Source organism: Dasypus novemcinctus, chromosome 4 (genome assembly GCF_030445035.2).
Source record: "Dasypus novemcinctus isolate mDasNov1 chromosome 4, mDasNov1.1.hap2, whole genome shotgun sequence".
NCBI classification, from domain to species: Eukaryota; Metazoa; Chordata; class Mammalia; order Cingulata; family Dasypodidae; genus Dasypus; species Dasypus novemcinctus.
In genome coordinates, this window is record NC_080676.1 from 89,393,745 (window position 1) to 89,410,772 (window position 17,028).

General features: G+C 37.9%; 1 protein-coding gene across 2 annotated transcripts in view; it reads left to right on the plus strand.

Annotated features, from left to right (window-relative positions):
* Positions 1 to 17,028, plus strand: part of SLC9C1 (solute carrier family 9 member C1) — a 129,581-nt gene that overhangs the window by 63,859 nt on the left and 48,694 nt on the right. For both annotated transcript variants that reach the window (XM_058296421.1, XM_058296422.1), the window contains exons 13-14: positions 359 to 484; positions 16,587 to 16,684. In XM_058296421.1, the coding sequence (XP_058152404.1) occupies positions 359 to 484; positions 16,587 to 16,684 (224 nt within the window). The remainder of the gene's footprint in view (positions 1 to 358; positions 485 to 16,586; positions 16,685 to 17,028) is intronic.

The following is a 17,028-nucleotide window of genomic DNA, read 5'->3' on the forward strand; positions in this document are numbered from 1 at the left end:
GTTTCTGATTCAGTAGGTCTCTGGTGGGATCTGAGAATATGCATTTCTAATAATTTGTAGATGATGCTGATGCTTCTGGTGGATCATGCTTTAATAGCTGCTGGGTATATGTATGGTCATATATGCAGTAACTTTTATAAAATGTTATAAATGTATAGATATGATACAATCTCTTCCCCCCAAAAGTGGCAACTTAGGATAACTAAACAAAGATGTGGCAAGACATGTAAACATTCATATGTATTTACCAGATTTTCTATCATTTTTCAAACCACAATGGCATGTCAATTGTTGAAGGTTTATGCTAATAATATAATAAACATGTATTCCTTTTATCTTTGATTTGTGTTTAACTTAGTTGAGTCATGAAGAAACAACGGAACATCAAAAGGTGAAATGCCCAGACTGTAACAAGGAAATAGATGAAACCCTTAACATTGAAGCAATGGAGCTGGCTAACCAGCGTCTCTTGTCAGCACAAATAGTTAGTATTTTATTATGTTCTATTAAATTATTCTTTATCTAAAATTATACTGAAAACTTACTCCTTTCTTGAAGACATCTCAATAATGCTCACCTGCGTAATTTAATAGATTGTTTACAAGGGAAAGAGAAACCTGGCATTGTTTTAGGAATTTGTTTGGTTGAAAAAAATTCCTCTTCCTTCCCTTTTTCCTTTCCTTTGTCTGTCTCTTCCCTCCCCTCCTAACTCCTCCCCTGCCTTCCCTTCTTCTCCTCTCCTTACCTTTCCTTACCTTTTCTTCTTTTTTGCAGAGGGATATATACAATCCTTTTTCTTTCTGATAAACCAACTTTAAAAGTAACTACCCTCTATCTAATGGTATATTATAAAATAGTATAAACATCAAGAATTCTCTATATATAACTTTCTAATTTAAAATAATGAAAGAAGACTCCATTTTAGAGTAGATACATTTATCCATTCGCCTTCTCTCAATATTCCTATATATGCATACATAGAAGATATTGTGGGTTCCATGCCAGACCACCACAATAAAGCAAATATCATAAAAAACAAGTCACCCTGATTTTTTGGCCCCAGTGCATATAAAAGTTATGTTTACACTATACTATAGTCTATTTAAGTGTGCAATAGTATTATATCTAACAAATAATGACCATACCTTAATTTAAAAACACTTTATTGATTAAAAGTGCTAACCAACATGTGAGCCTACAGCAAGTTGTAATCTTCTGGCTGGTGGAGGGTCTTGCCTCAGCGTTGATGCCTGCTCATTGATCAGGGTGATGGTTGCTGAAGATTGGGTTGACTTTGGCAATTTCTTACAATAAGCAAACATGAAGTTTGCTGCATCGATTGACTCTTCTTTTCATGAAAGATTTCTTGATAGCATGTGATGCTGTTAATAGCATTTTACTCACAGCAGTACTTTCAAAGTTGGAGTCAATCCTCCCAAACCTACTTTATCAACTAAGTTTATGTAATATAATGTAAACACTTTATTTTCACTTCAACAATGTTCATGGCATTTTCACCATGAATAGATTCTATCTCATGAAACTACTTGCTTTGCTCATCCATAAGAAGTAAATCCTCATCTGTTAAAATTTTATCATGAGGTTGCAGCAATTCAGTCACATCTTCATGCTCCACTTCTAATTCTAGTTTTCTACTATTTCTACTACATCTGCAGTCACTTCCTCCACTGAAGTCTTGAACCCTTCGAAGTCACCCTTGAGTGTTAGAACTAATTTCTTCCAAACTACTGTTAATGTTAATATTTTTTTCCTTATCCTATGAATCACAAATGTTCTTTTCTAAAAATGTTTTTATTTATTTTTAAAAGATACTTAGATTACATAAAATGTTACATAAAAAATATAAGGGATTCCCATATACCCCACTCCTCTCATTTCCCACTTTTCCCAATTACATTAACAACTTCTTTCATTAGTGTGGTATATTCATTGCAATTAATGAAAGAACATTTTGGAACATTGCCACACAGCATGGCTTATAGGTGATACCATAGCTTACACTCTCCCACTCAATTCTGTAGGTTATGGCAGGATATATAATGGCCTGTATGTATCAGTGCAATGTCATTCAGGACAATTCCAAGTCCTGAAAATGCCCCCATATTACACCTCTTTCTCCCCCTCTCTGACTTTAGCACCTCCAGTGGCCATGGTCTCCCCATCAATAATATAATTTCCTCCATTGCTAGAATCACAATAAGTCTATAGTAGAATATCAGTAAGTCCATTCTAGTCCATATTTTATTCCCCAGTCCTGAGGATTCTGGGATGGTGATGCCTACTCCACCTCTAATTGAGAGGGGGCTTCAATCTCATATGGCTGATGGATGGGACTTTCTTGCTTGTAGTTCTAGATTCTCTTGGTTTCTTGATGTGGTGGTTGTCCATCCTCACCTCCTTGTTAGTAGTCCTGGGTGAGTCCAAAGAACTGGAGAGTAGGTTTTGCAACTCTACTGAGGCTCAGGACCCACCTGGAACATGGACAGCCCAGAGATTCAAGTCTCTTGAACATGCACCCACCAACTCCAGCACCAACTATAGGTTCAAATAAAAGGGACAGAAGAGGCATGTGTTGAGAAGTCACATCTGAGTCCAACTCCATCACACTCAGAAGCACAAACTCCAAAGTAGGGCCCACTGGCAAGGCACCAAACTCCAGAGCTACCTGCCATGACCATAGGACCTGGGTGTCTCCAGAGCCCTTAGGGAGCCCCACTATTTGGGGCAGTAGCTACTTTGGCTGTCTATGAGATCCTGCTGAGATGTCCATAAGTGTTACCTTTCTGGTGACCTCCTGACTCACTTTGAAGTCTCTTAGCCATATAAACTCATTTGTCCTTCCTTTTCCCCCTTTTATTCAAGGTTTTTTTCCCAATTACATCACCAGCTGATGCTTGGCAGAAATCCTTTGGTACCAGGGAGGCTCATCCCGGGGAGTCATGTCCCAAACTGAGGGGAAGGTAATGCATTTATATGATGAGTTTGGCTTAGAGAGAGGCAACATTTGAGAATATGGAGGCTCTCAGGAGGTGACTCTTAGGCACCCTACAACACTAGCCTAAGTTGCAATTTCAAGAGCAAAGATTCATAAACAGTCATCAATCTCAAGGGCCCATCAATCTCAAGGGCCCATCAAGGGCCCCTCACTAGTCTTTGCCAGTGTACTTGGGGGATTGTTGCTGTTCCATTAGAGAATGTGGCAGGGCTCTCTAGGAATGGAATTCAATATTCTTTCAGTTGTGTGAATTTCTACCCACTGTGGCAATGACCCACGAACATTTCAACATATTTATATTCCTTATATGTATGCCCAGATGAACTACCTCCCATCAATCCCCCATCACTGAAACCCCACACCAATGATCCTCCCTTGCCATAGTTGTAAACCTTCTGTATTTCAAAACTTCTTCAAAAATGAAGACAAGAGTATTGCCAGCTGTATAGCATTGGTGGTATAGTGGTGAGCATAGCTGTCTTCCAAGAATATTGCCAAATTCAAGTAATAGGTAAATGAAATAATGTATGTTTAAATGTAAGAAATAAAATACATAATAATTTAGAAAAACCAAACTAAAATAAAGTAAAAATGGGATTTTATGATAATGAAAAATATTTCTAAAAATTTTTTTAACATTTTGCCTTTCATCACTATAATATCTGTTGTCCTGTATATATAGTGGCATTTTCTTCCATTTCTTCTCTAGTGTCTTACTTTTTTTCATTTTGTCTTCAAAGAAGTTTTAGGCCTCAGTAAAGTCACATACAGAATATTCGGGACTCCCTTATATCCCTTATATCCTTATATTGTTATATATATAACAACCTCCCCCTTTTCCCCCTTCCCTATTAATAACTTTTTTACATATGGATGGTACATTTGTTACAACTGTTGTACCAATACTGAGACATAGCTACTAACCAGGGTCATTGGTTTATATTTTAAACCATACACTTTTATTAATTTTTGATGAAATTTAACATGGCTTGTATCCATCATTGTGAGTCCATGCAGAACACTTCCATTGCCCCCTAAATACCCCCTCTTCCATATATTCTATTTCTCCCTCCCTCTTCCCTCAGGGCCCACTGCAACCACCATGCTTCACACCTTGAAGGACAAGATTCATGTCCTTGCACTTGCACAATGCTGAGGGCTTCACACACTTAGTGTGTCCTCCCCTAATTCCTTCCCACTCATTATGTGGGTCAACCCTAATGATACAACACACGATGACAAAATGATCATTCACACATTCTCTAGAGGACTGCCATGGTGCACCCTGTCCCAAATGCCTCCCATCCCACACCCTAAACCAGTAACCCTTTCTTGTCATATTGCCAAAAAAACATTCTCAACATTGTAGTTCCAACCACTTACTCACCAATTCCCAATCCTCACCTGCTCCCTCCCCCAACCCTACCCCTAGTTGCATGGAACATCCAATTCATCTTCCCCACCCTACCCCCTGTCAAGCTTGCACTTGTATTCCTATACCCGAGTCATACCCATACACTGCACAACTACTTACCTTCACTTGATCATAGATTTCACCCATATGGGCATTGGCTCACAACCTTCTCCCTTTCTATTTCCTGTAAACATATCTTCCAGACTCTATCTCTGTGAGTTGGCTCGATTTGCTTAATTCATATCAGAGAGGTCATGTAATATTTGTCCTTCAGGGCCTGGCTTGCTTCACTCAACATCAGGTCCTCAAGATTCATCCTTGCTCTCCTGTGTGTTAGTACTGTATTCCTTCTTACAGCTGAGTAATATTCCATTGTATGTATATACCACATTTTGCTTATCCATTTATCTCTTGATGGACATTTGGGTTGATTCCAGCTTTTGGCAATAGGGAATAATGCCGCTATGAACATTGGTGTGCATATATCTGTTTGTGTCCTTGCTTTCAATTCTTCTGGGTATATACCCAGCAGTGGAATTGCTGGGTCATATTGCAGATCTATAGCTAGTTTTTTGAGGAACCACCAAAATGTCCTCCACAATGGCTGCACCATTCTAACTTTCCACCAGCAGTGGATGACAGTTCCCATTCCTTGACATCATCTCCAACACTTGTAGTCCTCTGTTGTTTTATGGCCGCCAGTGTAATGGGTGTAAGATGGCATCTCACTGTAGTTTTCATTTGCATTTCCCTAAAAGCTATTGATGTTGACCTTCCTTTCATGTGCTTTTTAGCCATTTGGATTTCTTCTTCAGAGAAGTGTCTTTTCAAAATACTTGCCCATTTTTTAAATGGGTTGTTCATCTTTTTATTTTTGGGATATAGAATTTCTTTATATGTGCTGGATTTTAAGCTCCTATCAAATATTTTATTCCATTGGGTGGGTTGTCTTTTCACTTTCTTGACAAACTCCTTTGAGATGCAAAAGGTTTTAATTTTGAGGAGGTCCCATTTATCTAATTTTTTCTTTCACTGCTTGGTTTTGGGTGTGAAGTTCATGGAGTGATTTCTTATTACAAGATCCTGTAGATGCTTCCCTATATTATCTTCCAAGGTCTTTATGGTCCTGGCTCTTATATTTAGATATTTGATCCATCTTGAGTTTGATTTTTGTATAAAGTGTGAGATGGTGTTCCTTTCTCATTCTTTTGGATATGGATATCTAGTTCTCCAAATACCATTTGTTGAAGAGGCCATTCTCTTCCAGTTGAGTAGGTTTGTGGCCTTGTCAAATATCAGATGACTGTATATGTGAAGAGCTATATCAGAACTCTCAGTTCAGTTCTAATAGTATATCTATCCTTGTGCCAATGCCATGCAGTTTTTTTCCTTCTTTATTTTTTTAAATGTTACATTCAAAAAATATGAGGTCCCCATATACCCCCCACCTCCCTCACCCCACTCCTCCCACATCAACAACCTCTTTCATCATCGTGGGACATTCATTGCATTTGGTGAATACATTTTGTAGCACTGCTGCACCACATGGATAGTGGTGTACATTGTAGTTTACACTCTCCCCCAGTTCCCCCAGTGGGCCATGGCCAGACACACATGTCCAGCACCTGTCCCTGCAGTACCACCCAGGACAACTCCAAGTCCTGAAAATGCCCCCACATCATATCTCTTCTTCCCTCTCCCTACCCTCAGCAGCTACCATGGCCACTTTCTCCACGTCAGTGCTACAATTTCTTCCATTACTAATCACTATAGTTCCATAGTAGAATATCAGTAAGTCTACTCTAATCCATACTCTATTCCTCCATCCTGTGGACCCTGGATGGTTATGTCCACTCCCCCTTTATATCAAGAGGAGATTTTGACTCCACATGGGTGATGCTCCTGCTTGCAGTTGTAGGCACTCTTGGCTCCCTAGTGTGGTTGTTGACCTTCTTCACTTCCCTGTTAGCTGGCCATGGAGTTTTGATCACTGTAGTTTTGTAGTATGTTTTAAAGTCAGATAGTGTGATTCCTCCAATTTCATTTTCCCTTTTCACTGTCTTTGGCTATTTGGGGCCTCTTGTCCTTCCAAATAAGTTTCATAGTAGTTTTTCCAGTTCAGTAAAAACTGCTGTGATGATTTTTGTTGGGATTGCATTAAATCTGTGATTAGTTTGTGTAGGATAGACAATTCAATGATATTTTGTCTTCCTATCTATGAACAGGAAATGTTCTTCCATTTATTTAAGTCTTCTTTGATTTCCTTTAACAGTGCTGTGTAGTTTTTTGTGTATAAGTCACTCACATGTTTAGTTACATTTATTCCTAGGTATTTAGTTTTTTTAGTTATTATTGTAAATGGTATTTTTTCTTGCTTTCCTCCTCAGATTGCTCATTATTGGTGTACAGAAATGCTACTGACTTTTGTGCCTTGATCTAATAACCTTCAACTTTACTGAACTCATTTATAAGTTCTAGACACTTTATTGTAGATTTCTTAGGGTTTTCCATGTATAAGATCATGTCGTCTGCACATAGGGAAATTTTCACTTCTTCCTTTCAAATTTGGATGCCTTTTATATCTTTTCCTTGCCTCAGTGCTCAAGCAAGTACTTCTAATACAATGTTAAATAGGAGCATTGATAGTGGGCATCCTTGTCTTTCTCCCAGTCTTAGAGGGAAAGCTTTTAGGATTTCACCATTGTATATAATGTTAGCTGTGGGTTTTTCATGTATACCCTTCAACATGTTCAAAAAGTTTCCTTCTACTCCTATCTTTTGCAGTGTTTTTATCAAGAAAGTGTGCTGTATTTTGTCAAATGCCTTTTCTGCATCTATAGAGATGATCATGTGATTATTTTCTTTCAATCTATGTGGTGTATTACATTGATTGGTTTTCTTATGTTGAATCATCCTTGCATACCCAGGATGAAACCCACTTGGTTATGGTGTATAATTCATGTTGTTGAATATGATTAGCAAGTATTTTGTTAAGGATTTTAGTATCTGGGTTCATTAGAGAGATTGGTCTGTAATTTTCCTTTCTTGTTATGTCTTTGTTTGGCTTTAGTAGTAGGGTAATGTTCACATCATAGAATGAGTTAGGCAATGTTATTTCTACTTCTGTTTTTTGGAGGAGTTTAAGCAGGATTTGGTGTTAGTTCTTTCTGGAATGTTTGGTAGAATTCACCTGTGAAGCCATCTGATTTTGGGCTCTTCATAGTTGGAAGGTTTTTTGATGACTGATTCTATCTCTTTACTTTTGATTGATCCATGGAGTTCATTAATTTCTTCTTTTGTCAATGTAGGCTGTGTTTCTAGGAATTTGTCCATGTTCTCTAAGTTATCTTTCTTGTGGCACATAATTTTTCAAAGTATCCTCTTATAATACTCTTTATTTCTGTGGGGCCGGTGGTGGTATCCCCTTCCTCATTTCTTATTTTGTATATTTACATCTTCTTTCCTTTTTTCTTTGTTAGTCTAGCTAAGGGTTTGTCAATTTTATTGATCTCAAAAAACCAGTTTTTGGTTTTGTTTATTTTTTCTAGTGCTTTCTTATATTCTATTTAATTTAGTTGTGCTCTGATCTTCATTATTTCCTTCCTTCTGCTTGCTTTGGGGTTAGATTGTTGTTCTTTTTCTAATTCCTCCAGGTGTGCAATTAGGTCTTCAATTTTAGCTCTTTCTTTTGATACATGCATTCATGGCTATGAATTTCCTTCTCAGTACAGCTTTTGCTGCATCCCATAGGTTTTGATATGTTGTGTTGTCATTTTCATTTGTTTGAAGGTAGTTATTGGTTTCTTTTGAAATTTCCTCCTTGACACACTGTTTATCTAAGATTGTGTTGCTTAACTTCCATTTCTTGTGCCTAATCTGGTTCTCTGGCTCTTACTAATTTCCAACTTCATTCCTTTCTGGTCAGAGATGTATAGTTTCAGTCTTTCTGAGTTCATTGAGAATTTTTCTGTGGTCTAGTTTGTAGTCTCTCTTGAAGGATGATTCATGTGCTCTTGAGAAGAATGTGTATTTGCTATATTTGCATGTAAAGTTCTGTATATGTCTATCAGGACCAGATCCTCTAATGTATTATTCAAAGTCTTTCTTTCTTTATTGATTCTCTGTTGAAATGTTCTGTCTAATGGTGATAATGATGTATTAAAGTCCCCCACTGTAATTTTAGAGTCATCTATTTCTCCACTTAGTTTTTCCCTTGTTCACCTCAGGTATTTTGAGGCACCCTGGTTAGGTGCATCAATGCTTATGCTTGTTCTTTCTTCTTGAAAGATTACCCCTTTTACTAATATATAGTGTCTGTCTTTGTCTTTTACAGTAGTTTTGCATTTAAAGTCTATTTTGTCTGATATTAGTATAGCTACACCCACCCTTTTTTTTTGGCTATTGCTTGCTTGTAAGATTGTTTTCCAGCCATTTACTTTCAGCCTCCTTGAATCTCTGGGTCTAAGGTTTTGTCAGCAAAACCTAACTTTAGACAGCATATAGATGGGTCATATTTCCTTATCCATTCTGCCAATTTGTGTCTCTTGACTGGTGTGTTTAGTTCATTAACATTCAGTGTTATTACTGTCAAGGAACAATTAGCCACATTTTCTTTGGGTATATGTTGTTTTCATCTTTTTAGTTGTTCTCACACTCTCCTCCAACTCTCTCCGCTGTTTTTTCCTTTGAACCTGCAGAACTCCCTTTAGTATTTCTTGAAGGGCAGGTTTCTTATTAGCATACTCTCTCTTTTTTTTTTTTTAAAGATTTATTTTTATTTCTTTAATTCCCCTCCCCTCCCCCGGTTGTCTGTTTTCTGTGTCTTTTTGCTGCATCTTGTTTCTCTGTCCGCTTCTGTTGTCGTCAGCAGCACGGGAAGTGTGGGCGGTGCCATTCCTCGGCAGGCTGCTCCTTCCTTCGCGCTGGGCGGCTCTCCTTATGGGTGCACTCCTTGCGCGTGGGGCTCCCCTACGCGGGGGACACCCCTGTGTAGCACGGCACTCCTTGCACGCATCAGCACTGCACATGGGCCAGCTCCACACGGGTCAAGGAGGCCCGGGGCTTGAACCGCGGCCCTCCCATGTGGTAGACGGACGCCCTAACCACTGGGCCAAAGTCCGTTTCCCTCAGCATACTCTCAATTTCTGTTTATGTGTGAATATTTTGAACTGTTCATCTTTTTGAATGCCAGTTTTGCTGGATAGAGAATTCTTGCCTGGAAGTTTGTTTTTTTTTTTCCTTTAGTACCTTAACTATGTCATACCACTGCCTTCTTGCCTCCTCAGTTTCAGATAAGAAATCAGTTCTTGATCATATTGAGCTTTCCTTGTATGTGATGGTTCTCTTTTCTCTTACTACCTTCAGTACTTTCTCTTTGTCTTGAGCATTGAACAGTTTGATAGTTATATGTCTTGGAGTAGACCTGTTGGGATTTATACTGTGTGGAGTGCACTCTGCTTCCTGGACAAGTACATCCATCTTCCTCAATAGGGTGGGGAAGTTTTCAGCTATTATTTCCTCCAAAACTCCTTCTGTCTCCTTTCCTTCTCTTCTCTATCTGAGATGCCTGTAATAAGTATGTTTGTGCATTTTGTGTTGTTGTTCAGATCCCTAAGTCCCTGCTGGATTTTTTCTAACTTTTTATCCATCTGTTGTACTGTCTGTTTGATTTCAGATACTCTGTCTTGCACATCACTAATTCTTTCCTCTCTCTGTTCAAATGTGCTGTTATGTGCTTCCAGTGTATTTTCGATTGCTTAGATTGTGCTATTCATTACCATCATATTCATTATCTTTTCATGTAGTTCACAATTTCTTCAGTATGCTCACCCAGTGTCTTCTTAATATCCTTAATCTCTTCCTTCACTTCATTAAGTTGGTCCATATTTGTTTGGACAGCTTTGATTCATTGTTCAATGTTCTGTATCTATTCCTGGTTTTTAGTTTGTTCATCGAACTGGGCCATGTCTTCCTGTTTCTTGGTATAGTTTGTAATTTTTTGTTGCTAACTGGTTATCTTTTTATCTTGATGGGTTTATACAGTTAATTAGCTTATCTCTTTACTTTAGGGTTTTATTTAGTTGCTGCTTGTGTGTGTGTGTGTGTTAAGTTTTCTCTTTGACACTGTCTTCTTAATATTCTATTTCCTTGCTGTTGTCTATGTTCCCTTGAAGAAAAAAAATTATGGCCAGAGAAAGCAAAAGAAGTAGAAAAGAAAAAGGGTAATAGTAATAAATAGTAAAAGAAGAGGAACTCTATAAGACCTATGAAAATGAATATTTAACTCATTTAAGCAGTATAGAGTTATAGGAATAAAAAAAGAGGAGTACTTACAATGAAAAGGGAAACCAAATAGAGAAAAATATATAGAGTGAATTAAAAGGCCAGAATGATGAGGAAAGAGAAAATAAAGGACAAAAAGAAAAAAGTTCACAAAAGGAAGAAAACAGAATAGATGAGGTAGAAATAAAAACCAGAAAATCTGAGGACTAAACAAAGTGAGGTGGAATGTAAGAACAACAGAAAGCGGAACACAGAAAGATGCAGGATGGAAAAGAGACAGCATTGGTAGGCCAAATCAGTATACGCAGAAAAGGGGAAGTCAAGGAAGAGGAAACACAGCAAACAAGAAAAAAAGTCAGAAGCACCTAATTTTAAAAGGGAGGGGAGGAGAAAGAGGAAAGAAAAACAAGAAAACAAAAACAAGCCCACAAGCAAGCAGTCAAATAAAAACTAAGGAAAAACTGTCTTCCATCTTAGGCCCCTGTGTAGCTTCTCAGGCTGCTGGTGTTCATCAATTACCCTGCAGCCTGCCCTTTGTAGGTTTTGAACTGGATTTTAGCAAGTAAACTAAGTTAAGTTTTTTAAAAAGTAACCTTTTTTAGGACAAATAAGAGACCCAAGAGAAGCTAATACAAAAATAATGTTTATATTTTCCCTGTCCTAATGTATCAGCTGGACGTTAGATATCCTAGTGGATCAGTACTCTAAGAGGAGCCAGGAATTGAACTAGGGACCTCATATATTCAAGGTGGAAACTCCTCTACTGAGCTAAACTTTCTCATTGGTTTAGCTAGCTCTTCAGAAAGCTATCCAGTCACTTTCCCTCAGGCAGGTTTGACTCTGCAGTTGGATAGATTCCTGCTGATTAAGTGCCTGTCCCTACCCCCTTTCTATTCTTATTGCTTTCTCTCCTAGGGCAGCAGTATGCAATGGACTGTGTGAGGGATCCCCCCTCACCTCTCCTAATCAGGTTGAATTCCCTTTTGAACTTCAAATTGGACCCTGGTGACCCACAGAAAAATGACTCTCAACCCTCTTCCAGACCACCCCCTCCTCCCAGGGGACCCTAAATTGGCTCTTGGAAGCCTATTAAGACTTCCTACTGCCTACCGCCCTTAAGAGAGTTGAAATTTTGATAGTTTTCAGCACAGGAGAAGTCAATTGCCTGACTCTGCCCTCTCCCAGACCAAGTTTCTCTATCCCAGGGCAGTTAGGTAAATCAGGCTGCCTCAGCAGATTCGCCTCTCCCCTCTTCCTGGTGCCACCTCGAGCCAGCTGGTATGCTCCTCAAAGCTCAAAGGGGGTCCAGGCGATCCAACCCACAGAAAGGAAACTCCTTTCCACCTTTTACCAAAACCTCCTACTCTTAAAGTATGTTCCCTCCTGCTGGGTGGCCAGTGGGAGTTGGGGCTCACATCAGCTTTTTACCTTGAGGGTGGGGCTTAGCTGTCCCACAGTTTCCAGTCTTAGGGCCATGAAACTGAGAGTTTTACCTTGAGCAATCTATCTCTTTGTCCACTCTTTCCAGATTCATGCCCCAAGGCCCACAATTGTTCTTAATGGCTTCTAGAATGGTGACTCCTTTCCAGAGGGTGTTCAATTTACCTTGCCCAGATCCATTTAAGGAATCACTATCTATGGCAATTATACCCTTACTTAAGTATTTCTTAAGTAATAAGTCTTGAAAATTGAAATAATTCCTTGGGATCCATCAGTTGTAGAATGGATGTTGTGTTAGGAGGCATGAAAACATCAATCTCATTGTACAACTCCATCACAGTCTTGGGTGATCAAGTGCATTGTCAATAAGCAGTAATATTTTGATAGGTTTTTTTTCCTAAACAGTAGATCTCAACAGTCGGCTTAAAATATTACTCAGTAAACCATGTTGTAAACAGATGTGTTGTCATCCATCCAGGTTTTGTAATTCCATTTATGGAACACAGCAGAGTAGATTTAACGTCATTCCTAAGGGTCCTAGGATTTTAAGAATGGTAAATGTCCATTGACTTCAACTTGAAGCTGCATTAGCCCCTAACAAGAGAGTCAGGCTATTCTTGACATTTTGAAGCCAGGCATTGACTTCTTTCTAGCTATGTAAGTCCTAATGGCATATAGTTCCAATAGAAGGTTGTTTTCTCTACATTGAAAATCTGTTGTTTAGTTTAGCCACCTTCATCAATTATCTTACCTAGATCCACTGAATAACTTTCAACAGTTTCTACATCAGCACTTGCTGCTTCACCTTGTATTTTTATTTGATGGAGATGGTTTCTTTCCTTAAATTTCATAAACCAATCTCTGTTAGCTTCATACTTTTCTTCTGAAGCTTACTTACCTCTGTCAGTACTTCATAGAATTGAAAAGAGTTAGGACCTTGCTCTGGATAAGGCTTTGGCTTAAGCAAATACTGGTGATGGTTTGATCTTATATCCAGATCCATTAAACTTCCTCCAGAGCAGTAATACAGATGTTTCACTTCCTTATCATCTGTATGTTCTCTATAAGAGACTTTCAATTTCTTTCAAGAACTTTTCCTTTGCAGTCACAACTTGGTTATCCATTTAGTAAAAGAGGCTTAGCTTTCAGCTTGTCTTGGCTGTCAACATGCCTTCCTTATTTAGGATAATCATTTCTAACTTTCGATTTGAAGTGAGCGATGTACAACTCTTCCTTTCACTTGAACAGTTAGAGGCTATTGTAGGGTTATTAACTGGCCTAATTTCAAAATTGTTGTGTCTCAGGGAATGGCAGGTTGGTGAAACAGTCAGAACACACACATTTTTCGATTAGGTTTGCCATCTTATATGGGCATGTTCATGTCACTCCAAGATAATTACAATAGTAACACCAGATATAATAATAATGAAAAGTGAGAACTATCACAAAAATTACCAAAATATAACACAGAGACATGAAGTGGGTACATGCTGTTGGATAAATAGCACCAGAAGACTTGCTCAATGCAGGGTTTCCAAAAACCTTCAATTTGTAAATAATGCAACATCTACGAAGTGCAATAAAATGATGTGCAATTTAACAAGGTATGCCTCTACTTTTGTTTAAAAAAGAAAGAAGTAGTTTAGTAGGCTTTGCACTAAGTGGCTGAGAATACAAAGATGAATTTAGTATGATGTTCTAAAACTTCCTTTGTATTCTTCTATTGCTAACTTTTGTATTTTATATTTCAGATTTGTTCTAACAGTTATACTTATTAGTCATTCTTATGATCAAGAAATCTTTTCTATGTATGCTTTATTCATTTCTTCAAGAAGTTGATATTATTTTATAATTTTCACTGGTTACTTCCAATAACATTTCTATTCAAGAATACTTTAAAATCTACCCCCATGGTTTGGCAAGTACCTCTAGCCTCATTTTGTAGAAAGAGTAATTGGTTAGTTCATGTCTGAAGACTTTTGGACCTAAAAATATGGGAGTTAAGTATAACTTATGATACATGCATATGAAAACCATGGAATAATATTTATGGAATTAATACATATGCAATTAAATAGAGCCTCTTTTCCTGCTTGAAAACTTGTAGAATTATTTCTATTTCCTTGTAGCTCAAACATTTTAAGAAACCATGTTTACCTATTTTTAACTTTTTTTCAGGAAAATATAGTATTAAGAGCTCTCAACTCAAACACAATGCAGGATGCTCAATTTTGAGTCTTATTTTTTCTATTAACATAAGCAACTTAGGACTTATTCTTTTTAGTCTTTATTTTGCAATCTGTAAAAGGGAGAATTTGTGCTGACTGAATGACCTCTTTGGTTCTTTCCACTTCTAATATTCTACATTCTCTGCAAAACATAATCCATTTATATACATTTTTTATTTTTTGTCTTTATGTTTTATTCTATTATATCCCTAATTGTCGCTTTTGTGGTACTTTTTAACTCTTGACCAGGATCCTATTTTTAAAGTAGGTTGAATCTCTTTGCTCTCTTCTCCCGAGACTCATATCACCCCATATCTTTTTAGTCCATCTCTAGTCTAGACTTGTGTTCATGTTTATCTTGGTTTGCTGATTTGGTTCCTGCAGGTTCAATTCTAATATTCACTGCTTCCAGTAATAATATCAATTGGTCTGTTATAGTTTTCAAAGATTTAAAGTCTTTTATTTAAATATTATCCAACTCTTGTTCAAATGAGGCCATATGTTGTCTGTTATTGTATACTGGAAGAGGAAGCACAGCATGGCAAAACAGAGTGATGCCATAGAGGCCAAATGTCATAATGGGGAAGAAAAAGGCTTTAAATTCAGAGAGATCTGGGTTTGTAACATGCTCTTAGAGAAACAATTTAACTCTGAGCCTCAACTTCCTCATCTATAAAATACACATAAGAATACCTTCCTCAAAGTTGTTCCAAAGAATGATTGCCTTTGTATAAAACATATATAAATAAGTTAGTTAAGTAGTGGAGTAGAGAGCTCAATAAATGGCAGTTATTTTCATGAATCAAGTATTCTCTAAATGCTTACATTTTGAGGGGAATGACCATCTAAGAATTAAAATTGTTCTGGTATCTGACATCTTTGACCTTTGTGTTGCCTAACTTTCATGGGTCCCATATTTTCTGCTTTCTTATTTTCCCCCAAACTACAGTTTTTATCTTTAATAATAATAAAGATATTTTAATCTTATTTTATAAGTATTTAATGACATTAAAGGAGAAGAATTCTACTCTTTTTCATTCCTGTCTTTACTGACAAAAAACCTTTGATCTCTAAACTTCAGATCTAGTTGCTATTCCTTTCTAATATTCCCCAAGAGAGAATGACTTCTAGAGGACCGAGGAATCTCTGGTTATATTATAAATCCTAGTATAAGAAGTCTGTCTATACAGTGATTCCCAAAAGCGTTCTGCACATTGAAGCCAGAGACAAAATCGTTCTCATTCACAGTGGTATCCTCAGCATCAAACCTAGTGCCTGAAGCAGAGTTCCTAATAAATGTTTATTGAATGAAGGAATGACTGTGTTTTGCAGAATAGCAGCAGTCTCTGTAATGCTTATTATAGACTGGAGGAAGAGTTCTATTTTCAAAATATTGGAGGAAATGGAATTAAAAATGAAGGAATAGGGAAGTGGACTTGGCCCAATGAAATAGGGCGTCCGCCTACCACATGGGAGGTCCACGGTTCAAACCACAGGCCTCCTTGACCCATGTGGAGCTGGCCCATGTGCAGTGCTGATGCGCGCGGGGAGTGCCATAACACGCAGGGGTGTCCCCCACATAGGGGAGCCCCACGCGCAAGGAGTGCGCCCCGTGAGGAGAGCTGCCCAGCACCAGGGAGAGTGCAGCCTGCCCAAGAATGGCGCTGCACACACGGAGAGCTGACACAAGATGACACAACAAAAAGAAACACAGAATCCCCGTGCCGCTGATAAGGATAGAAGCAGTCACAGAAGAACACACAGCGGAATGGACACAGAGAACAGACAACTGGGGAGGGGGGGGACATGGGGGGAAAATCAATAAAAATTAAATCTTTTAAAAAAAATTAAAGGAGTAAACTAGGACCCTTTATTGTAAGATTTCTCTGAAGCTTTAGTATTCTATTGTGACTTGAGACTACAGCTTGCAGCAGTTTCCAGACTTGGTCACCGAACTCCCTGTATTTTTTGAAACCTAATTAATATCTAACAGCACCCTAGTTTCCTGCCAAACCAGTTTGGAACAGGCAGATCTGAACTGATCTCGTGGACTGGACTCCAGAGAAGGAATTTATTTTTCATAAAGCTAGAAGACTTTTAAGAGATATGTGACTCCTTTATCACAGAACATTTTCCTGTAAAGGAAGTAAAGAGTTGTCATTGTTTTTCATGTCACATAATGATTTGATTCAACATTTCTTTTAAGGCAAGCTACCAGAGGCAATACAGGAATGAGACTCTGAGTCAGAGTGCAGTCCAGGTGTTGGTAGGTGCAGCAGGAAGCTTTGGTGAGAAGAAGGGAGAGTAAGTATATTGTCAAGAGAAGACTTCCATTGCATTTATTTATTTTTATTTTTTATTTTAATTTTTTTAAAGATACTTAGATTACATAAATGTTACATTAAAAATGTAGTGGATTCCCATATGCCCCACTCCCTACCCCTTCCATACTTTCCCAACATTAACAACATCCTTCATTAGTGTGTACATTTGTTACAACTGATGAACACATATTGGAGCATTGCCACTAAGTGTGGATTATAGTTTACAATGTAGTTTAAACTCTCTCCCACACAATTTTTTAAGTTATGACAAGATATATAATGGCTCGTATCTGCCATTGCAACATCATTCAGGACAATTCCAAT